Raw genomic sequence first — 25873 nt, forward strand, 5'->3', positions numbered from 1 at the left:
TCCATATTGTCCAATATTGTTAAAGATGTTTAACTTTCTATTGTGCTAAGAATTTACATATATTAGGTACCCTTTACATGCATTTTCTTGCCATTTTGAGTGAGTTGAGGATTGATACTGTCTAAGTATTTCATTTGTACACATTTAAGGTGTTCGAGGCATGAATTGAAGAAATGGAGCAAAATAAAGTCAGAATCAGTCACTTTTAGAGACAGAGCCAAATTTTGATCGATCGGGAACTATTCCATATTGTATTTTCCGATCGATCGGAACTATTCCCGATCAATCGGAACTATTCCCGATCAATCATAGTTACTGTTCACAGCACAGTAAATTTCACAAAAAAATCTCGAATTCAAGTAGGTTTGAGTCAAAACGACCTCAATTTGTTAAAGAAACGACATAGGAGTTTAAGTAGGTATAAAAGGGTAGTTTTTAGGGTTTTAAGGAGATTCTCTCCCACTTGGTTGATCTTGAAGGCTAGGGATTTGGAGCTCTTAAGGAGGAAGCCATTGAAGCTTGGAGAAAAAAAGGGGTCACATGGGGGTTTCTTCTCTCCTATTTTATCTTTGCTTTTATGGTTGATTTTCATTGCTTGATGATGTATCTTGACTCCATGAGTGGCTAGATTCCCTTGTTAGGAACTTAATGTAACTTAACTTTAATGATTCAATAAACTTGACTTGGATTTCTCTTGATTTCTATCTATTATTGATTGTTTATGGGTGTGCTTAATGTTTTTGGATGTTTAGCCATCATTCAATTGATTCGTTGCCTAGATTGAGACAGGAAGGAGATATCTAGGATTTGCCTCTTACCATAGACATCATAGGTTGCATGAACCATAGGAATATAGGGGCATGACCTATGCAATCGCTACACAGTTAATCCATAAATCTTAATGAGTCTTTGTCTCTTGAACCAGATTGTTAGGAATAACAAAGATTAGGGATAGAGACACTTTTGGTGTAACCAGGAATGGAGCATCTGATAGGATAGGGAAACCAATTGTCAACAATGAGGTAGTTATTTAGGAAATTAAGAAGCCAAGGGAGTTGAATCGGATAAGGGACTGTAAAATTAGGTACCCTAGTACTTTTCATTCTTGAGTTCAATCTTGTTCTTACTTACTCGCTTAATTTAGTTGTTAATCACTTTTTAATACTTGCTTTAGTTTAGAACAAATCAAATCCAAACCAATTCGCTTCTCCATTTTAGCATAATTGTAGTTTTGATTGACATTGAATTAGATTGCCAAAATCTCTGTGGGACGATACTCTACTCTCTTTTTATTACTTGCGTGATTTCGTATACTTGCAAATTTGCACCAACACTTTCATGGAGGGAATAAATTTTTTTTTCTTCTTATTTGTTTGTTTTTTTTTAATTTTCTCGGTTGACATTAGTATACAAGTACTCCAAATCGCATTACCACTATCTATAAATTAAGGGTTCATCTAAATGCACTCACTTTTTTACTATATACACCCATTCTTCTTTTTTTTCTCTATACACCCCCGTCCCACTATTGACCCCACCTCTTTTATAATTTTATAATTTTTAATTTATTTGGTTCAAAAAAATATTATTAAAAAACAATAATACTATTAAAAAATAATATTAGAATTTTTATTTTAATACTTTGTACTAATATTTTGTTGTATGTTTCTAACTATATCAATTATAAATTTTATGGTGTGATTTTTTTTTTTGTATTTTTGTAATTATTTTAGTTTGAATTTTTATGATGTGAGTTTTTTTGTATGTTTGTAATCATTATATGCACGTGAAAAAGGTCTAATTCCTTTATCTTCTGTTGATCGTTTTTAGAAAAACTTGACTTCAAGCCAAGCGAGTTATTAGAATATGATCTTAGTTGTGCGGTTGAGATGGAGCAAATTCTGGAACAGTTTTAAAAAAAGCCCCAATATGGTAAAATTGGACTATTGAGGAAGCTATGAGAGATAATCAAACCACCCACTATCTCACTTTTGGAACCAAAAGTCATACAAAATACACGTGGTTGACCCTCATTAAGAAAGAAGGATAAATCAACTCGTAGAGATCCCTCTGCATTTGAGTATGTGGAAGCTTCTTTAAAAACTTCATATGTACCTCATCGTCATAGTTGTTCATCAATTGGCATTGCTTCATCAACTATATCAAGATGAGGATGACAAGTTCCATCACCAAGTTATGTCAACCAATTTCCCCTAATATTGAGAAAATACGTCGTGAATGTCATCGATGTAGCAGCGGACGATAATTATGGATTCAGAGCTATTGCTGGCTTGTTAGGTCTCGAATGAGGTGAATTTGTTTGGTTTTTGTTAATTGAAGAGCTAAGGGCATTTTGGGAAAACTATGTATCTTTGTTTGACCGTTATGAGCGGGCATGCTATATTCGCAATGCGCTTGCATTTTTTGAGATTAAAAAATCAACACCATTCAATTGTTGGATGAATATGCCTAATATGGGACACCTTATCACATCAAGCTATAACATCATTATGCATCTCATAAACGATGTACAATCTTTGACTTTTTTATCATTGTGATCCATCCCACCTTCACATGCAGAACATAGTGTCATCACTATTGGATATGTGAATGATAACCACTTTGTTAAGGTATTCATGAGTGAGAATTATCCGATGCCCCTTATTATGATCTAGTAGTTTTCATACAAGTATGATTGTGCAACAGAATGGGCAACACCATATAAGAAACAACCTCGTCATTATGAGAAGCATTCAATAATATTATTTTTTAATAATATTTTTTAACCAAATAAATTAAAAATTACAACCAGATAAATTAAAAATTATAAAAATATGAAAGAGGTGGGGTCAATGTATAGAGAAAAAAAAGGAGGGGTGTATAGAGTAAAAAAATGGGTGCATTTAGACTTTGGCATAAATTAAAAGTGATTACTTTCATGCTAATCTCATCATTAGCAGCAAAACTAATTAGCAAAAGTACTAGACCTTCATTTTTCTACCATCAGAAATATAATTAATAGGTGACATTGATTTCTATACAAATATAACGAGAATGCATGGTTGCAATTGTAGAAGATGTGTGTATTTCACCAAATAACTAGAAAGACAATAATTTAAATTGACTATTGAAAATGATTGAATCAAATAAATTAGATATTCTGGACACAATAGTAGAATGCTACTGAGGTTGAAGAAATTCAAACAGTAAAGGATATGAAAAGGACCTCACCTAAATTTAAATGAAAAAAAAAAAAGTGTACATCAAATATATAAATTTTGAGTCTCCCAAATAATTTGAGAGAATAATATATATATATATATATCCCAAATAATTTGATATTCTCATACAACTCAAAGACAGGAGAATATGGCTGAGATTACCTGTCATGAACCAAATAGCTGGCTGACCTAGATGAGAGGGAATAGGCACAGTTCCATGTATAGATATATATGACAGGGCCTCTATATCTTTCTACCACTACAGATTTTACTATAGCTAAACATTTTTCTGATTTTGACTACCTTTTATGCACCAATAATATTGTTCTTTTTTCCTTTTCAAATAGTTGCTCCTGCTTTTGGTTTTCTTGCATTGAAATCCAGTTGCAAGCTCACCAAAAATTCAAGTTTCTATATGGTTGCTGGGCTATCTGCGTTTCAACTGTGTAAATTCAGGGGCCGCGCAAAACCCCGCAAACCATGCGTGCCGCGTGTCAGGTAAACACATGAAAATTCTATATAAATACTCCGTAAGAATCAAATATACGACCTACAAAGAGGGAAGAAGACTCACTCCTCACTGGTTCCTCCTTGTAATGCCCGATTGATCCATCGTTTATGGATCCTGTGGATTATAGAACTTGCAAGTTGCAATCTTAATTAATTCCATGGGCTCTTTAGCTGGGCCATTGCTATGATCTGTAAAAATGACAGGCACGTGGCCCATAGCCCATAGGACAACGATCCATTTTTAAGTCTACTTGTGGCCCATTCGGGTCTGGGTATCGCTCATGGACTCAATTAGGCCAAGCCGAAGCAAAAGGCACATGGCGGTTATTCTAATTTAAAAAATTTATATGACAGTATACGCGCTCTAACTTCACGTGGGCCATAAAGAGAAGTTAGTGCAATTGCAATGATATTATTTTTGTTAGATCCAACAAAATGTATTGGGATATGTGTTTTTTTATGTGACTGAGCCAACAAAATATATTGATACAATGACATAAATTTGTTGGCTTGTTTTTATATAGCAAAGATGAGACTCAATATTAATTTTAGTGTAAAATGTGTGTGTATGTGCTATGGAGTCCACTTGTTAGAGCAAACATATGGGCATGGACAATGCCATGCCCACATTCATGTTCCAACAAAATTAAGTCAATATATTGACATTGTTGGAGTATGAAATTTTTTAATGATCCATTAAAATTCTACTTTTTGAAACTCATGCCCCAACAAATAAGAGCACTTGTAATGGTGCAAGTTTTGTTGGGCTAACAAAACTATATGAGATTTTATGTTTTGCTGATGTAGTTGTTTTGGAAGACGTGTTTTTTTGATGTGGTTGTATTGATAGATGATGTTTTGGTGTAGTTTTATTGTGAACAACATGGAGGCATGAGATATTATGTCTCCATGTTGGGTGGGAAGGAATAATGTATAGGAATTTATGTTTTATTGATGTAACTGTATTGAGAGACGTGTTTGACTTAATTTTTTATGTAATAAGAGTGATACCCAAAAATAATTTTTATTGACCCAACACCACTTACACCATTACAAACACCTTTAATCATTTTGGTTGCTCTTACTACACCCATCAATTTTGTCCTGCAGAGCAAAATGATTGGGGAGCGGCTGGTGGCAACGTGGCACAGTGGTGGTGATGTGGCCAATTCCTGTTTCGACCGTACTGTACGTCAATTTTTCCCTGGGCCCCATTACCGACATGGCTTCCAGCTCTTCTCAATATCTGTGTAGTTCGGTACACCAGCACAATATGGGCCATTCTTTCAGGAATAACAACATGTCCCTACAAAAAGTCAAAAACATTAAAAACAATTTTTTTTTTTGGGTAGGTTAGCCGTTAGCTATTATTGTTAATCTCACCATTCTTCAACTTAATTCCCATAATTTTCTTTATTGTTGGAAAAGGAAAAAAAGTAATATTGGAGTATTACGACCAACAAGTCCTGCCGTCCTAGGTGTAATTTTATCTCGAGACAGTGTTGTTTTAGTCTATCCCATTTTATTATGGGATCATTTCAATGTTTTTCGATATTTGTTTGTTTTTTGTTATTCTTAAGTTTTGGTGTCTATTTTTTTTAATTTCAATTTTTAATTTCTTAAATTACTATTGCGGGCTTGCAGCGCTATGTTTAATTTTACTTTCATGGAATGAGATTGGGTTTGTACACTTTATTTCAAAAAAAAAAAAAAAGAGTCAGAAGTCATGCCGTCCTAGCACTTCAACTGATTAGAAGAGAAAATGAACCATCCAAAAAGTCATTGAGTTCTTTCAATAAGTAAGGAAATACTTATCTAATCAACAATCGACTCCTATATAAACGAGGCTAAAGTCAATCTAAGGAACGCATTATAATTTACAATTACTAAGATTATTAAAACTCCCTGAGTTTGACACTGACTTGATCATCAGATTGTCCTCAAGCCATGAAGGATTGCCCTCTCCTTTTGTTTTTACAACAAGATTCACAAAGGCTTGCCACTCCATCAACCCTCTCAAAAGCTGACATGTGGATCGTCTGTTTTGTGCGTCTACAAATAGTATTTTAAAATTTATGTTCTTATTGAAACAAAACTTATTTTAGTGTCCTTATTGAAACAAAACTTTTAATTAAGAGATTTATCTATAATTTTCCAAATGTATATGCCTTTTAAGGACCAAGTCATCATATATAACATTAATTTTTTTTTATTGTTTAGTACTACCGACATCCAATAATGTGAATTATTACTATTATTTTATTACAAACCCTACTCCTCGAGTCAAATGTACTTTTTTCTTTTGCATTTCTTTGACCATAGTCCCACCACATCCACATGTACCAAATCATCCTAATTTCATTAATATTAAAATTTAATAATGTTTCAATAATCTAGTAAAGGAACACACGACTATCTTCACTAAATAAAATTAAGGAATGGATAAGATTACCTAAATTCAATTATTATTATTATTGCTTGAAATTTCTCTAATATGGAAGGAAAAAAAATACTGTTAAGCTATCACCCTCCGAAGATATATTTAAGAAGAAAATAAACACATATTGATCCTCTAGCTTGGATGCATTGAAACAAGTTGGCGACATCTCCATCATATATATAATTGGAGATAATTATTTTTTCTACTTCTGTGGGGTCCACTCCACACTCAAGGAATTATCCGGTCTGATCACCTATGCATCGGTTAGTCCAGTCCCTCATGAGGTGTATTGGCTAGCAAACACATCAATCTCACAAATTTATTTCAGGATATCCCACATCTCTCACTGCTAAAACCATGATCTTCTTGATAATATCTCTCTCATTGTCTCACATGCATAGTTGATATGTGTATACATAGATAGTTATATAGAAAGCGCTATAAAGATAAATATATATATATACCTAGCAAAATATAAAATATTAATTACCATTGAAATTGAAAAGAACAATTGGTCACATTGGAAGGGGAACCAAAATTAAAGTTGGAATTTACGATAGTGAAAGAAATACTAAAAAGAGATAATAAATATTGAAGAGAGGTTGAAAATGGTGTGCACGTGCAAACATGTGTGTGAATATGTGGGAATGCCCGCATAATAGTTACGTACGCACGTACACGTACACGTGTGTGAATGTGATGACCATGTGGATTCATAAAAACCTTGTCAACTTCATTTCCCCAATAAATTTCTACTCTCTAGTCTCTATATATTATTGGAGGCTTAATCAAAGAAACTCAAGAAGCATCACTTATTGGGTGCGTTTGACAATATGTTTGTACCTGTCAAATACACCTTTTTTTTCTTCAACGCACCACGTTCAGACAAAAAAACATAATCCCGACCTAACATTGTTATCGCATTTTCGACGTCAAAATATAATTTTTTTCTTTTCAATTTGTTCCTCAATTAATTTTATTATTCTATTTATGTTTTTACAAAAACAAATTCATATAAAATTATCAATGAAAAATATTCAATTTTATCATCGTCACGCCATAATATTTTTAATGACGCGTCAAATACTTTTTTATGATCGCAACTCACCTCACCTAATCTCATCACAATTTCAAACTTTGGTCAAAACAAATATGCTCTCAAACGCACCCATTATTTTCATCGGTTAACCACAACAACTAAAGAGTAAAAACACCCATAATAAAAGTTAATATCACTTTTGCACACCGAAAAATAGTCCGTATTTCAATTTGCACATTATTGTTTAAAATGTTTCAATTTGATCATCTAATGATAAAATTGTTTCAATGATAGATTTTCTCACTTTGGGGCAGTCAACGTGTTACATGTGCAGTTTGACTGCCCCAAAGTGAGAAAATCTGTCCGAGAGATCAAGTTGAAATAATTTTATCATTGGGGAATCAAATTGAAACATTTTAAACAATGACGTACAAATTAAAACACTGACTTTCTTTCAATGTGCAAAAATGGTATTAACCCCCATAATAATCAAAACCCCCAAGATATGACAAATGCCAGACTAAAGGAAGGCAGAGAGAGATAGAGACTAGAGAGAGGGGGAAGCATTATTGCTCTAAAGGGATAGGTGTCCATATACCATGGAAGGGAAAATGGACGTGTACTTGGTTTGTTAAGAGTGTACATATTGCCTCGCTGTCTAGCATGTGAAGAAGTTGTCTCTCTCTCTCTCTCTTACATGCATCCACTATAACCCACACAACTGGCAATTCATAGTATTATTCTATTAACTAATTACCTCTCTTGCCGATATAAAGAAGCAAAACCCCCCAACTATAATGGCTTTGAGAGCAAACAAAAATCATGAATGTGTTGGCCTCGGAATGCAGTAGTGGTTGTGAGTCTGGTTGGACTCTCTACTTGGAACACTCTTCTCTTTCTCCAAATACTAAATTTGTTGATGCCAAGAGTGGGTTTTGTATTGATGATGATGATGAACAAAGAGGCATGAGGAACAAGTGTGTAGAAGAAGAAGAAGCAGAGGAGGATGAGGAGGAGGACTTGTCTATGGTCTCTGATGCATCTTCTGGCCCCCCTCATGTTAATGAAGATAAAGGTTTTAATTACAATGTTGTTGATGATAATGGGTGCTTCTATAATTCATTTAAAGCTCCTACATTGTTCAGTAATGGTGGGAAAAAGAGGCACAAAATGAAGGAACGACGACGTATTGATCATCAAGAGACCCCTTCTTCTAATTATAATCTTGATGATACTGCTAGCTCTCCTGCATTCAACTTCTCCAAGGTATATACATATGTATGTATGTATTAACACTAATTCATCATCAATCGTCTTCATAGTTAATGTTAATTGGATTGTCCTGTAATTTTTGTAGAGCAATTTTGGTGTCACCAGCAACAATCAAGCTTCAATGGAGAGTGTCTTGGATTACTCACAAGGCTTTTCAGCTACTCATTTTGAGGTATAAACATTTGGATCCTATTAATTTAGTGAATTTATATATATATATATATATATATATATATATATATGTAGTGATCAATCATTGATAATGCAATTTATGCAGGGGAGATCTGCATACCAAGACCACCAGTTTAATCTCACACATCCTTCTTGGTCTGGAAACCAACTTCACAATAACCAGTTAAGCAACACTCACTAGTCTTCTCCTGTAATGCATAATATCACATTTAAAACCTAAAATTGGAATCTCATTTTGTGTTGTTAATTAATTAATTTGCAGGTGGTTTTGAAAGTTGAATTCCACCAGTTCTTGCACTTGCTGCTATGGGGAGAGCCAGAGGGTGGTTGTTCAAGTGAAAGGAAGTAGGACTCAAAATGGGACTCGGTTCCTTTTTTTTCTTTTCTTTTCTTTCTCAGTTTTCCTTCTCCTGTCAATTTAGTGGTAAACAAACAACATGAGAGAAAAAAGGAAAAAAAGAAAGTTGGTAATAAATTCCTTGTTTGTGTCAAAATTAAATTCTCTTGCTGTTAATGAATAGTGGGCAGCTCCCTTCTACTCTATATGTTCATCAATTATGCTTTAGTAACTTATCTTTTTCATGGAGGCCCATGCATTCTTTTTATACATGCATCCATCTACAATGCAGAAACTGATAAAACATGCTCCAGACAAACATTAAGTGACATATATATATATATATATATATATATATAATGCATTTACACTGTCATGGATTCTCATTATTGACTACAGTACCCTCCAAACTCAATGAGAAACTATAGAAATTGAGCCTAAAAATATCATAGAAAAAAGAGACCAAGAGAGGGAACGTAGATACACAATGTCTATCCTTGACCAGTTCATCCAAATTTATTAATTCAAATGAGATATTGTGCATCTTTTTGATGATAAAACAAGAACAAAGTAGTACTACCTACTACACCTACCTAACACTTACTACCTACTTTAGCCAAATATCATTAGTAATCAAGGTATTTATTTTTTATTCTGGATTTCCTCCAAATCTATTGACGGAAAAAAGGGGTCTCTAGACACCAAACATTGACCATAACTGCAATGTCCTGGAGTACTACCCAGACAGTTCTATTGCAGAAAACCCCAATGAGAGCATAATATGAAGATGATGAAAACTGTATATCTGTAATGGGCATAGAGTAAGATAAGAATGCAATGACAAACTTCTTGTTGGAATATTTCAAATGAGGCCTTTTTTTTCTCTCTTAATGTCCAGAGATCCTGCCTCTGATCTTGCTGACCCAATGGAACATGCCTAACTTTTTTTTTAAAAAAAAATCTCTCAATCCAAGCTTGTCTGCTCTGAAGCTGTCATTGGCGTTGATGTCATACACAATTATGTGTCAAAAAATTCAATATTCAATTCCTTTGTTTGCAGAAAAAGTTGAAGTTGGGAATTTAGGAGATGTCAAAAGTTCTGGGCTTATACACATGCAATTCTTGCATATAATAAAATATAATGCTAGATTCAGAAATAGAGGAGTATTCTATGTACGTGGTCAAAAAATTACAGAAAATATAAAGATCAAAGAATGATAATTAAGGACAAACCTAACAAGTATATTAATAATCAAAAGTGTTGAATTAATTTTTTATTTACTTAAATGGATAAGGATGATCAAACAAGTATGGGTTTAATTTCTATTGCCTTGCCAACCACCATCAAAAACAAAACCCTTCAACACCCTGTAACATAACAGAGTGCATTGTTGTTGTTTCTTTGCACTCTCTATAGAGCAAAACTTCCATATTTTTAGTGACAGCAGCTCCCTTGTCTCTTTATCATTTATGCCATGGATAGAGCTTTAGCTGCTGCATCATACTTTACAGATCAAGTATGTTCACACCATGTCACTGGATACATGTTACGTCGTGTTTGTACTCAAGGGTCTTGAGTTCGATTCCCACTGGAAACAATATTCTTGTGGTCACGTGCTGAGTTTTAACTTAACTTCCCTTGTTGTCAGGTGAGAAACTTCTATGCAAAGGCCTGACAGCCCAAGTTTAAGTTTATATCAGATGTCTAAAAAACAAACTTGTAGAGTGTCGTTCCCGGTTAAAAAAAAACGTTTGGTTTGCAAATAATATGATACAAATATGGATTTAATCGATTTTTAATAGGATTAAAACTTATGGATGTTTCATAATTGGATTGGAGAATGCATGTTATAAAAAATAGAATCAAGTTGGTAATAAGAATTGAATGTTAGGTAAAAAGAGGGCTAGTGACCTACCAAAAAAAGAAAAAGAGGGCTAGTGACATTGTTAAATTTCAAATTGGAGAAAAAAAAATTGCATGTGGGTATTTGTTTGTTTAATATATTGTCAAAGCCCATGTGAGCCCAAGGCACTATTGAGGCCTGGCTTATTTGTGTAAATAAAACGGAGGCCGATTTTCATATTACAAGTGTCATATAAGTATTTCTTTGACAACTGTTGGACACATACATGAAAATATTTTTTCACGTAAGTACTTATTTTCCACATAAGTGTTTCTTTTTCCACATAAGTGTTTCTTTTAAAAAACAAATAATTCATATTTCCATTTTTGTCATTCTTCTCCAATAGGCATAAATATAAGATTATCTAGATCTTAGTAACCTCCCCTCTAGTTTAACCACTGTCACTATCCGCCTCCATGTCCACAACTGCCCCGTGCACCTCCACCATCGTCATCGTCCGCCTCCATCTCCACATTCGCTCCTCCACCACCATCGCATCTCCACCATCATCTTTTCGTTTTCTTATTATTATTCTTCTTATTATTTTTATTCTTCTTCGACTTTATCTTCTTGGATATGAGATATAATATAGGATTTGATATCGTAATCTGAGATATATTGAGTTCAGATATGAGATCGTACAATTATAATGTTACAGTTTCAATGTTGTTATGGTTTTGAAAATATAACATCATAGAATCAAATACTCATAATATTATCTATTGTACAGTTTGATAATGTTATACATTGTACAGTTTCAAAATCAAATAATCAAATACTCATAACATGATACATAGTACAATTTGAAAATGTAACATTATACATTGTACAGTTACAATGTTATAATTTCAAACAGTAACATTACGAGGTGGTGTAGCGAACCGTCGTTGGAATGATCTAGATTTGAAATTTTTCTTTGCGGTGACCAGTGTTTTAAAATACCGGTTGAACCAAAAATCGGAGGGTTCACCAGTACTATTTAATAAAATATTGGCTAAATACCTGTTTGGTCAAATACAGGTTCAACCGGCCGATTTTTGGTATAAATGCCGGTTGTCCGGTTTAAAAGAATTCAAAATTAAGAACTTTTTGATAAAAAATAACAAAATATGAAAATAAATAAGTAAAAAAAAACTGAGAGTAAAAGTTGAACCTTATTAAGATATAAATGGTTATGTTAGACTTGGACTTTTATAATTTATATGATTTTGTTGGACTTTCTTATAAGAATGTTTGTTAATTTGATATTAATTTGGTAATATTGTGTTTAATTTGAGATTGAGAGTGTTATTATTGTGTTTATTACTTTATTTATTTAATTTATAGTATTTTTTCTAATAATTTACAAGTATTTTATAATTTATTATGAATGATCAAAATTTAAATTAATTAAATCAAACCGGACAACCGGTTAAACCGTTTATCAATGGCCTACCGACACAATTCGAAATCCAGTTTTTAAAACATTGGCGGTGACAACAATTTTTCGGCCAAACGGGCAACCGTTTGTGGTGATGGAACGTTAGAGTAGATTTACGGTGATGTGGGATTCAATTAAGGTTGGAATCCAATTTGCAAGATGAAGAGAACATGGAGGAGAGAAAGAGAGGAGACTGTATATTTTTGTAAGGAGGAAGAAGACAATAGAAAGGGTGCAAATGTAATTGACCTATTAGTGGTAGTTTTAAGGAAAATAGCTTTTGCAGTGGATTTTTATGTCCAAAAGTACAATAACTGGTATCGGCTTATCTACGTAGCCCAAAACGATTATCAATAGAAAAGGAAAGAATGGTGAAGCTTGGTGAAATCGACTGCTTAATAGTATAAACAACATGTTTGATGAAATGCATCAAAGAGGTTTAGTTCATTCGAGACTTGGAACGCGGTCTCTATTTTTCAATACCAAAACAGTGATGGTTATGGGTCTGGGTCTTGGTCTGGTTCTGGGTTTTCATGAGTCTTTAATCGAAAATAATGTAATAAGAGATTTAAACAATGTAATAAAGATTTGTATTGATAAAAATGAGTGTGAATTATTCCCTATATGTCTTGTTCAACAATGTAAATGTAATAGATAAATTTCAATAATTTTAAAAGTTCAATATGTTAACAATCAATTTTCAATCATTTTAAAATAAGCAAAGCGATTTCTCATGCGTGCTATGTAATAAGAGTATGAAACATTGCAATAAATGTTTGAAACAATGTAATAAGAGGTTAAAACAATGAAACAATGTAATAAGAGACTGAAACAATGTAAGAATGCAATAAATGTTTGAAACAATGTAATAAGAAAGTGAAACAATGTAATAAGAGACTCAAACAATGTAACAATGAAATAAACGGTTGAAATAATGTAATAAGATACTGAAACAATGTAATAAGGTATGTGTTAAAAAAAATCATGTAATAAAATAATGGAATTTCTTATGTTATACAAATATTTCAATGTTTTTAAAATAAACAATGAGATTTCTCGTCCTATACAAATAATATATTGTTTTTCAAAAATAATTTAATTTAAGCAAGAGTATAGAAAATAAAGATTTATGCTCCTTTGAAGTTTGAAATGTTAATTTAGTCTAAATTTCACCTTATAAAGCTTAATCTGAAGAACAATGTATTTCCATTTTTTTAGCATCATAGATTGTTATTATATTAATTTTTAGTGTTATAGATTGTTATTACATTATTTTCATTTTTTCAGATATTATTACACTGTTTATGAAAACAGTGTGATTAAGAACGATTAGGTAAAATATATCAACAATGAGTGTTGTTAGAAAGAGTTTTATATGTTGATTCTGAATATATAATTTTTTTCAAAATCTAATATGTATTTTGAGAGATAAAATTTTTTAAAATTTTGTTTAAGGAAAGAAGAAGTAAAAAAAAAAATCCTGATTTCATGTGAGAGAAAAGTGGACTCTTTGTTTAAATAATTAAGGGTATTTATATAAAAAAAATAAGACATGACAAATTTTACATGTCATCTATCACATATGGCATACCACATAGGTTATGGATAACTATAGACACTAACTTTATGTATGATAAATGATAATCCAAGAACCTAAACAACTAAAGGCTAAAGCTAGAGTCCCTATCTATCTCTTCCCTCCCTCCCTCCCTCCCTCTCTCTCTCCTAATAATTTTCTTTTTCTATGTAAATTTTTTGACTTTCTTAGTTTCTTTCCTTGTTTTAATTATTAAATATTTATAATATTCATTTTTATAACTTTCAGCCTCCGATTTATTTCTCAAGTATGATATTATAAATTATCTTTGTTCATCTATGTGGCAATAAATATAAAAATCATACAATCATACATAATTAAGTGAAAATTTACTTATTATACCATTATTATTATTTAAAACTAAATAGATAATATTAATAAAAAAAATGAACGGTTAAACATTTGATCCTTCGAGTCAATCGATTGAATCTTCAAAAATTATTATTGTGAATCGACGTGACACTGCTTCTTAAAGAATTTGTTCACAAGACTACACGTAAGCCAAATCTAAGCAACTAATTACTTCCCCATATTTGTCATTAATTGATTATTTTAATTTCAATTTTATTTGCAATTTTGTACTTACATTTTGTTGTGAACGTATTGATCATTTTGATATAAAAAGTTTGTGAGTAACGTTTCACTTTGCAAATTTTTTTTTTTTTTTGCAATAGGACACCACTATACAACCCTGTTTCCATAAGTACTCACCCTAAATCACCACAAATTCCTTGATTGATTAAGGACTCAAAAATGAGAAATCTTTGCTTTCTATTTGTTAGAGGTGACTTGTTGGATGGTCACTAGGGAGAGACAAGTGATGCGCATACTGAGATTGTATTTGCAAACCATTTTAAGACAAGATATTGCTTTCTTTGATTTGAAAAGTAATACTGGAGTGGCTATTGGGAGAATGTTCGGTGACAATGTTCTTATTCAAGATGTCATGGGAAATCATACTATTTTTTTTTACTACTGCAATTGAAATTTCATGATATTATTTTTTAGGATCTCTGGAGATATGCACACACACGATATATAAATTGTTTGACAACAAATGAGAGGTATTGATAGTGGGTTGGGTCTGGTGAACTTGTGGGTTAGGAGAATAGGAGGGCTGGTGGGCTTGTGGGTTAGGAGAATAATTAGGCGGACTGGGTCAATGTCACTAGAATCTCTTTTTTTGGGTTGGGGGCATGGTTGTCAAAATCTCGATTTTGATTGTAAGATTGTACGATCTTAGGTAACTAAAACGATTTGAATAGATGTAAAATTCCAAAATTGATAAGATTTACCAATCTTACCTTACGATCTTATCGATATTATCGATCTTAACCTTAATAGACTTATAGAGTCATGAGCTTATGGGTTGTGGTCTACTAATCATGTGCTTATGTTTCTAATCCTAGTTTTTGTTGAAAAATTGATTCTAATCTATTAACATGATATCATCTTGCACAATTATTGTGCTTGTTTTTCATAATTCTCTGGAGGTCTTAAAAAATTACAATTTCATGAAATATTAATATGTTTATAAATAAATAATAATCAAATTTTTTTTATTACCTATAAACTATAGTATATTATACTATAGTATATTATATCATGTTAATTATTTATTTAGAAATAAGTAATTATATTATTTTACATTTATTTTTTAAATTTTATAAAATCTTACGATTTTATGATTCGATTTTGCAAGCATTCCATAAATTTTATATAAGATCCCGATTTTGATAACCTTGACTAGAGGCCTCTACATCAGCCCACAGTAAGGGTAATGAAATTTTTTTGGGTCATTGGGGGTCTCGTGCCCCGAGTTACCCATGTGTGCGTCCACCTCTGCATTTTCTTCTACATGTACTTTTTTGATATATTGTCTCTTAGTAGCCAAATATTTAGAAATATAAATCATTGCGGGTCATATAGCTAACCTATAGAATAGTATTTCTCATTCAATCTTAAAGAATTCTTCAGTTGCATAAAAACCACGGATGCACTCCTCCATTTCATCCACCTATTTTTAATCCTATTAACTACATCTTAACTGATGTGTCCCATCTAATTTAAGAACATAAACTTCTGACTCCTATCTAAACACAAAATGATATGATGACTGGAATCCAATGCCAAAGGAAGTCATCTATTATTTTGGAAAGAAAATTATCAGGGGACAGGGATGATGCTAAACATTTCATTTTGACTGGGTAAAATCACAGATGAGGGGATGAAAACTGATTTTTCAATAACCCAAAAAACAAAAGATGGATTCCAAAACATTCTGGCATTGGTATTCACTGGATCTTTCATATGAACTTACAACCCAAATTGGAAAGACATAGTGCATTAAAGCGCTTAATTCATTAACTACATGTTTCCCAGTCTGATTCTCCTGTGTTGATATATCCCAATCTGGCATGCAATCCATGAGTGGCAGCAATTATTTGTAGAAGACAGAGGGAGAGAAGTCTGTTATCTGTTGTTCTTAAGCCAATCAAGAATACCCTTCTCTGATTCTGTTAGTTGCTGTTCATCCTTCCCTTGTAAAGAACCTTCTACAAATTCAAAGTAATCCTTGTAATTGCGCTTGTAATAGTTGTCCATTCTCTTCAAAAAGAATAAGAGAAAAAAAATGATATCCATACTTGGTTTGAACAGCATAGTTGATTTAAAAAATGAAAATTTTCATACCTCCTTGTCATTTTTGGCCTTGTTTTCTTGGGATTTCTTGAGATACTCTGACATGGTTTACAATAATAAGTAGGTTAGCCATTGGAATCAATCAGAAAAACAGAACCCAACTGATAAGTTTAAGAAAAAGAGGAATTTAAGGTTACTTTCAAGTAGCTGAGTCCTGGAGTCAGTGACTGGAAGAACAGCTGCAACAGAAGATAAGATGACTCCTCTTCTTCCTGACTCAGTATTTGACGCTGCCACTGAAGCTGGATTTGGTCGTTTAGCCTCTCTTCTTTGTACTGCATGCAGATTTGAGGAAGCAAATTGGTTCACAGTAACAGTGAGTGCCATCAATACACTTTGAGCCATTGAACTCATCTTTAAACCATTACACAGAATACAGTGACAGTCTGGTTTCTCTTGCTGCTATTTGTCTCTGATAGCTCAACCACATCCACCCATTTGAGGCTGAGGCTGAGGCTGAGGCTGAGGCTGAGGCTGAAGGGGTTTTATCTTCTTTGCATATCTGTAAAGGCAGTCCACATCAAACTCATATCAAGTCTTCTTTTCTATTGTAAATCACAAACTTATCCATTAGGAATACAAACAAAAAAGAATCACAATAAAAGAGGACCTGTAATAATTGAAATCTTGCTTTGTTTTCCTCTGTGCCCCGCACGTGAGACCCTATCAAGTTTGCCTATTTCCTCTTCCTCATGCTGAGATGGAAATCACTAATGAAAACAATTGGCCAAGAGAGAAGAACTTCGCAAATCAGAGAAATTTAGTGATTGCTTGAGACAGTTAATACTTAGCAAGTGTAAATGGTAAGCTTATCCAGATGTAAATGTAGTCTGTCCATAAAAAAACCCACTAGTGGCATGGTTCACAGCATATGCCTTTGGAACAGGTTTTGCATTCAACTTAATCACACAACAAATCCATCCCTGCATCATGATATAATTGTAAACGAAATTCATACATGCTGATGACTCACAAGCCCGAAAAATTAGAGACGATAAGCAGTTGAATACCAGCTGTATTCATGAAATCTCTCAACATGAATGTACTGGTGCTGCGTAGCTATGAAATATGTATACAGTAATGGTTTCTATTAACAAATGTTGGGGGCTGTATCCAAATAGCTAGTGCTTAGAATCAGGCATTAGGAACCGTCTGCCAGATCACGGTCTCAGTCGCAAAGCCAACAATGTTCAAAAGGAATTCTTTGGCAATGCTCTCTCTTCAAATTTGATCACTCTAATAATCGCTTATACTTACACCAGGCAATAGCAACAATATATAAGAATATGGTTCCAGTAGCACCACCGGCGACAGTCCAGATGAAGTGTGGCATCCCTGCCTCACCAGTACCCTCAAACAACGCAATGTGGATATTCATGCCAAAAATTCCAGCCACAACAACAAAGGCGCTCACAACTAGTGTTGCCGTCGTTAACATGACCCCCATTTGCAGAAGATGATTCTGTTTATCATCCAGCATTATGTTGATGTAATCTTCTGTGTCATCTACATACTCCCTCAGCTTCAAAAGAATTCAGCACGAGAAACCAAATAAAGGAAAGACAAGTCAATGATATCTTAATGGAAGAATAAAACAAATAAGGACATTTTCTTTTGATGTAATAGGTAGTTGAGATGCAAAGGCTGCTGTACAAGGACCCAAGAGACATCATATCAACTGCACGCTAAACAAAATAACAACCTAAACCTACATTAAAGGAATAAAAAGTACCGTATCACTCCTATTTACTGAATCTAATAGTCGATATTTCACAAGAGTAACTGCAATTATTATCCAAAAATAAATTGATAAGTACATTTTAAATTGATAGTTTTTAAACAAGAGTTATACAATCCAACCCTGATAAGTACATTTTAAATTGATTTCTAAAATGGAGTCAAGAACCATTTTTCTAATACATTTTGTTGACGACAAAAAGAACGGTGATTAGAACCACACCCTCTTGCTGCTGTACCAGTAATCACATAACTAAATGGTCCAACTGAGTTTAACTAATTCCTTAAGATGAGCAAGCATAAGAAATGACTTGATCACTTCCTATGGTACAAATTAAAATGCTCAGATGACTAATACTACAATTGAATGACCAAATTAACATTTAATTTCAACTGAATAAAGTCCCAGATTTTATTGAAATCAGAACCAACCAGTAAAGTTGAGTTGCATACCGTGGATAGTTTGTTAAGTGTGCCCTCAATCTGCACAAAGTATGCTTCCAAGAGCATTTCTAGCTCCTCTACATCAAGGTTCTTGCCAATACCACTACGAGTTGTACTAGTACGAGTCCCATGGCTTTCTCTCCTAAGTGCGATAGGTGCAGTGAACAAATGATCCTGGGCATTGTCAGTGTCTATATACCTTGCAGAAGCACCTTGAGCTTCCAACGATATTTCAGCAGCATTCCTGTTATAGCGAAACTGGAAATTAAAACGCACAAGAAAAGAGACACTGAAAATAGGATGAATTCTATTCAACTGACAATGATTTTTTTTCTTGATACATACATATCATCCATGTCTGATTGAATGACATCATAATTTATATCGTCCCTGTCACTCATAGAGGAGGAAGCTACAGAATCTTCAAGGTGTAGAGCCAACTTGTCAGTCAGATACATCTCGGCCATATCTTCATCATCATCAAGCAGGTGCTCTAGTTCATCCCTTACCTGGATAGGAACAAGAGTATAATATTTATTTGGGAAAGAAAAAAGAAAATAAAAAACTGAAAGGAAAGAAGACGGGCTATATAGCATGAATAGCCTTTTGTTTTCTTTGAACAGAAATTTTTTATTGAGGCACCAAGCCAGTATTGATGCCATCTGATCTCTGGACCAGCATATTATGTCAAAATGGTAACAAAAGAAAAGCTGTAACTCAAACCTTCTGAACACGCCCAGTTATTGCAACCAAACGGCTCTTAATTTGACGAACACGTTCCAAATTAAGAGTACTGATCTTTGAAGTCAGTTTATCTAAAGCTGGGTGAGCCTCCTGTTCTAGTGTCCTCGCCTGGTTGGTAACATACAAGATCACACTAAGTGCACACAATACAAAGCCAGGGACACTGAAATAAAACAGAACGATCAAGAATAAACAAGAAAGAGCCACCAAATTTCAAAGGGAGCTTACTTCATTGTCCAAGGAACTACAGGCAGCCTCAAGGCAAGCTTCCAGAGCAACAAACTCGACAGGAAGAACCTTTGTTCCATCACAGTTTTCAAGACCTTGTTTGTCATCTGCTGCACCTCTATCTCGAGCCTGGAACTTAGACAATTCACCAGAAAAGTTTGGAATAGCATCCCTTGACCGTTCTTCTAAATCCGAAATGTTCTTCCCGTTTGAGTCATTAACATCACCTTCCTAGAAAAACAATGCAACAATAATGAAAAGGACATGCTAGCAACAATGTAAATCTACTGATGAAACTAGAGAATCTAAGTCGGGTAACTTCATACCAAGATTGTATCAACCCAACGCCCACATAACAACCAAAATAACTTTATGTTAACAATAACCCCATCATACTTCCCCAATTGATTTTGCCGCTTGCATGGCGAATTTCAGTTTACCAAACAGCAAACAATGTTTCTTCAATTGCCAAAATCAATACAAAAACCGTAAACAACTTGGATGCTTTTAATTTTCATACTCAATCATCAATGGATTTAATTTCTAATTCCAAATTTTTCAGTAATTTAGTTGTTCCACTAAAAAATGAGAGGATCCCAAATTGGGTACTCAATAAATCAACAGAATCAAGTCAGAGAATCCCAAATTTTTGACAATCATCAAAACTTTCAATGAACATCCCATATAGAAAACTTCGATGGCAATAAGAGAGCATACACACCTGCGCTTTAGTGGCGTGGTAGTGATAAGAGAGCCTCTTCTTGAGCTCCTCCACAAACGGAATAACAGATGGGTCCTTTGAATTGAGCAACAGCACCTCCTGGGCAGTGATGATCGCCTTGATGTGCTCAAGATTGATAACGATCGCCCGTTCTCGACCCAGCACGGTGGACGGGTAGGAGAGGAGAGGGTCCAGAATCCGAAGGTCACGGGCGGGTAGCCCCGTGAGGCGCATGATCTCGTGCTTCCCCGCCGTGTAGTCATTGTGGTTCCCTGTGCTATCGAGGCGTAGCCATGTCCGCAATCCCCCACCTTTCTTACGGAGGGCTGGAGCGGTGGAGATGGCCATGGTCGTGGCGGTTATGGGCCGGGTCGAATCCGGATCATCTTCCGGTAAACCCGATTTGGGTAAGAGAGGAGAAGGAGAGCTCATAATGGGGAGGCTTGTCTAGTAATGCCTGTGTACGCGCATCATTCTGGGTATATAACTGGGTATATATATATATATATATATTATATATAACCATTTATTTATTTTCTTTTTGAGAAGAAAATTTTCATTAAATAGCATAAGAACTACATCGTTCCTTACTAACGAAGGGAACAATATCCGACGGACACCCATTTAGCCAAATGGACCTCCTACTAATATGCTTAGCCCTCCTCGTAAGAGTATGAGTAAGAACATTACCAGTTTGGGGAACATGTTTATAAAGAATAACCCCCAACCTTATCATAAGAGATTTAGTTTCTATCACAAAATGACTCATTCTAGAATCTAGATAATCATCATTAGTCAAAGCATGAACCACATTAGTAGAATCTATCTCGAGGAAAAACTCTCGAAAACCCTCATTCAACAGGTTGCATAAAGCACATGACATTGCTAGAAGCTCAGTGAATGTTGGATCAACCCGGCTACACATTTTCTCCGAAAGGCAAAGAAGAGGATATTTTTTATAATAACTTACAAATATAAACTTTAAAATTTATGGGTCTCTAAAAGTGCAAAATTTTTCTTATCAAAAAAAAAGTGGAAAATTTTGATGCATAAAAAAAGTGGAAATTTTAAAAATAGTCTCAGTTATTTTATAAATATATTTTTTGAATGTGTAAAATTTGAGAAGTATCTCTTTGAGTTTTATACGATTAAAATGTGTTACTCAATGAATAAAAAAAATAATTGATTAAATATATTAATAGAAAGGGGTAGAATCATAATATAGTTGTAATACAATTTTTAATACTTACAATCTATAAACTATTTCTTTCTCTTTTTTTCGTGTATTTTTTTTCTTTTAAATAATCAAATGTTTTAAAATTCAATATCTGAAATAGAATCCTAATTTAATTGAATACAAAGTTTAAAGTACACGTATTGATGTTATTATCCCTACCAATTTAATTATATTGATGTTCTTTAAAAACTCATTTTATCATGTGAAGTTCATAATATGTTAAAAATTATAGAAAACATTAAATTTTAACACAAGATAAATTATTAGGGAAAAGTATAATTTTTAAAATTAATTTTAATATTTTTTCCTTATTTTATAAGGATATACATAAAAGTACATATAAAAATTTATAAAAATATTCATTTTTCATAAGAAATTATAATCTTTCTGAGTTATTGTTAAGTTATTTATCAAAATATTTATTAAAATAGAAAAAACTCAAATTAAAATCATAAAAATATGAATAGCAAATTCACACGATGTAGAATAACGACTAGTTATAATCGATAAACCAATTACCTTAATTCAAGAATACTTTATACCATCTCACCAACCGCACAGATTAACTACTAGTTATAATAGAAAATGATTAAAAAAATTCTCAAATATTCAATAAAAAATTTATTGGTTCATTCAAATAGTTTATAAATAAATAATTATGTTTACAATAATAGAGTCTTGACAAAAAAATCACTATCGGTTCTTTCCCTTTTTTCTTATTATTAATGGTTAGAACTTAGAACTTGAATTGATGAATTATTAAAATATCTGCTTATTCTATTTAGAAAAAAAATTATAATTGAATTATAATTTTATTTTTTATTAAATGTCTTGCATCATAATAAAATATAATATAGTGTTACACTTAAAATAATATAGTACTTCAATGGAAAGAGAAAGAGAACAAGAAAATTATAGATGTTAAGTATTAAATTATATTTTAATCAAATTAAAATTGCAACGTTTTCATAAATTGACTTTTCTATATTTGTGTAATTATACATGTTAGGAAAAAAGACACTAAAACTGACACTTTCACATAATTATAAAACGCCTCTACTTTTAGAGAAAAGAGAGATGACCGTTGTCATTTGTGTAAAACTTACCAATTATCATGGATCAAAATGATGTTGCTTTGTTTTATTTAAGATCGAGGTTGTAAAATTCAGACCCGTCATCAAATAGAAAAATTTATTGGTTCATGATTTAATCGGGGTTGGATCGGGTTCTAACCGGTTCAACATATAAATTATTAACAACCTAAATTGAGATTGCTAATTCAAACAATTAAAAATCTTGAAAGTGCACAATCATATAGATAGTACAGTATGAAACACAAGGGTCGATCCCATAGAGATTATAACCTAAAAATTGCTTATCAAAAATAACACGACTAAAACTGCTCACGTAAAAAAAACAGAAAATCAAAGTCACTAGGACTTCCACATGCACACCAACACATAGGGAGTTTGAGTTGATGAATGATAATCACATGTGACACATGTGGATAATATTTTTCACCTTTCGGATTTTTGAAGGGATAACATAATTTAACTATAGTCACAAATCTAGAGAAAAATGAGTAAGCCCTAATCAGGAAGAGTAGGCATGGCACAGGAAGTGATGGGCTTAGGAGACTTCTCGACCTCGACTAGACACATAATCCCCTAATCTGTCAAACAAGAAACATAGATAAAATTACTTGACTATACAAATAGATCTATAAATAGAGAAACTCTGGCACGCTCGGGCATGAACAAGAGCTTGAATTTGTATAGGAGAAGAGTGAGTGAGAGGGAGAGAGAGCGCTTGAGTTAAATTTTGCAACTTTTGCCAGAAGGGTTACAAAAAAGGGGGCAAGAAGAGGAACAAAGAAACGTATCCTTAACCTTAATTGAACGACAATTCATAAAACCATTGTACCAAACCATTGCTTAATTAAATTATTTTAAACTTCGTGACAAAATATATAAAACCACCCCAATAGCCCAATTTCTCTTGTAGTGACAAAGTTAAGAGGATAAGGCATTAAGGCTCTATGCCTCTATTAATTCATCATTAGCAATTTATCATAAACATAACCAATAAATCACCATAAAAATAATTAAACAAATACCTTTTAATAATGAAAAAATCAAAACTTAGGGAAGGCGAGAAGATGAGCAACGAGAAGAGTCAAATATGTAGTTTATCGGAGTGTAAACGTAATTGGAGTGTCTTTAAACATTCACTCCAAGAAAAGAAATAGATCAGAGCATCGAAGGTTGAATGACTTGGTGTATTTATGTGCATTATAATAAGGTTATAACAAAAGTAAGGATTTGTTATGTTTGTTTGATGATATAAACTTATAAAGTTTTAACTTTTAATTTTATTTTTTTAATTTAATGACAATTCTTTTTGTTAGAATCATTTTTTTTTTGAATTTTTTTTTGCTTATTTGATTGAAATGTTTCTTGTAGAATTGATTGGAAGGTTAGACATTATGTAAAACCCCTGACTTTCTTAGAGAGGGATAATTGAAGTTAAATAGAATCTTGGGATGAAAGAATAAACTATGGAAACTTTATGGGTTAAAATTAAAAATCTTAGAAAATACCTAAACTTAGTATACCGAAAATATATATATACACGTATTCTCCTTTCCCTTTATACAAAACCGAAATACAATTAAATTTATAGCCCAATAGGAGAGTCTGACCCAAAAAGAAATGGAAAATGACATATTAGTGTCTACTTTATGAAAGTTGAACACTTAGGTCAAAGAAAAAAACACTTTGTCATATAAGTACCTGTTTTCACATAAATGCTTATTTTTAAAATTAATAATTACATAATCTCACATTTGTCCTTATTTTCAATAGGCATGGATCTAAAAAATACATAGATCTAAAACATCTACTCTCCATCTCCACCATTGCCACGTTTGTCTCCATGTCCACCACTGCCATTGTCCGCCTCCATCTCCACCACCGCCATCACCACTACCACTGCCATCATCACCGTCATCGTCCGCCATCGTTGCTCCTCCACCACCATCCACGTCCACAATCATCTTCTTCATTTTCTTATTCTTCTTCGTATTTTTGTTAGTGTTCGTCTTCATCTTGTTAGATCTGAGATGTAATATGATATCTAAGATCGTAATTTGAGATATGAGATCGTAATATGAGATCTGAGATCATAATCTGAGTTCAGAATCTAACTGGGCATTATGCGTCTTAGTGAAGAGAGTATAACGACAGTGGTGATGTAGCGAACCGTCGTCGGAATTGTCTGGATTTCAGATTCTTTCTTTCATGTTTGAAACAATAACATGAACTGATATATAGCGAGAGTAGTGATGTAATTGGCATTTTCGTGGGTACTTATGTGTTCATGTGTTTTTTGATTGGACCTAGATGTCCAGAAATCCTCTTAAAGGTACCGACCTAAAATTTTCCCTAAATAAAAATAAAATTTTAGAGTCTAACTTGTGTTGGGCCGTGACACAACTAGAGTTTTAACAATGTTGACTCGTGAGAAGCCCAATTGAAAATTTTTGGCCCATTTTGAATAATGAAGTCATCTTTGATTTTGGCCCCCGGTATACCAAACTTAGTGTCACCTCATTTTTATAAGGGTTGACCGGACTTTATAGTTGACCAAATTTGAGTAGTTTGACAAACAGTTTTGATCAAATAAATAAGTGAACTTATGCCCCAGTGGGTCATTGGAGGCCTGATAAATAATTGGATTATCGAGAAAATTTATTTTAGGCGGTCTAATAAATTAGACAATTTAATAACCTTCTATATACCGGTATAATTTTCAGGAGAAAACACGTGGTTTGATTTTGCACTGCTATCGAGGTAGTGATTCTGATCTCTTTAGACTCTAATATCCGACCTTTCATTTTCAGTTTAAATTTTGGATTATTATTTCCCTTACGATTTATTTGCTTGCTAAGTTCATAATGTCATCTACTTTAGGAATTATTTGTATTATGTTGCATCTGGTTAGTCTCGTGCGGAGCTCGATTCTTGTGTTGTTTATTTCGATTCCTTTCATGGCATGTATGAGTTCCTCATTTGTGGGCGTCTAGTGCCCGATACTTTATTCTGGAGATGTTTTGTGATATTTTCCTTCGT

The 25873-nt window shown here is 33.2% G+C and overlaps 3 protein-coding genes across 3 annotated transcripts; 1 reads left to right on the forward strand and 2 right to left on the reverse strand.

The window, feature by feature from the left end:
- Positions 1–7977: 7977 nt before the first annotated feature.
- Positions 7978–9237, forward strand: LOC119982597. Its single transcript, XM_038826065.1, has 4 exons — positions 7978–8476; positions 8568–8654; positions 8760–8836; positions 8937–9237. The coding sequence occupies exons 1-4, from the start codon at positions 8033–8035 to the stop codon at positions 8944–8946; spliced, it is 618 nt and encodes a 205-aa protein (XP_038681993.1). The 5' UTR covers positions 7978–8032; the 3' UTR covers positions 8947–9237.
- Positions 9238–16152: 6915 nt separating this feature from the next.
- On the reverse strand, positions 16153–17104 carry LOC119982599. The gene is made up of 3 exons (XM_038826067.1): positions 16770–17104; positions 16624–16670; positions 16153–16539 (listed from the first exon to the last, which is right to left on the reverse strand). Exons 1-3 carry the CDS (start codon positions 16984–16986, stop codon positions 16405–16407), a joined length of 399 nt encoding a protein of 132 aa, XP_038681995.1. The 5' UTR covers positions 16987–17104; the 3' UTR covers positions 16153–16404.
- Positions 17105–17536: 432 nt separating this feature from the next.
- LOC119982598 (magnesium transporter MRS2-3) lies at positions 17537–20986 on the reverse strand. Its single transcript, XM_038826066.1, has 6 exons — positions 20507–20986; positions 19786–20016; positions 19537–19665; positions 19159–19322; positions 18823–19057; positions 17537–18154 (listed from the first exon to the last, which is right to left on the reverse strand). Exons 1-6 carry the CDS (start codon positions 20936–20938, stop codon positions 17864–17866), a joined length of 1482 nt encoding a protein of 493 aa, XP_038681994.1. The 5' UTR covers positions 20939–20986; the 3' UTR covers positions 17537–17863.
- Positions 20987–25873: the final 4887 nt, after the last annotated feature.

This window comes from Tripterygium wilfordii, chromosome 17 (assembly GCF_013401445.1).
Source record: "Tripterygium wilfordii isolate XIE 37 chromosome 17, ASM1340144v1, whole genome shotgun sequence".
Classification (NCBI taxonomy): domain Eukaryota; kingdom Viridiplantae; phylum Streptophyta; class Magnoliopsida; order Celastrales; family Celastraceae; genus Tripterygium; species Tripterygium wilfordii.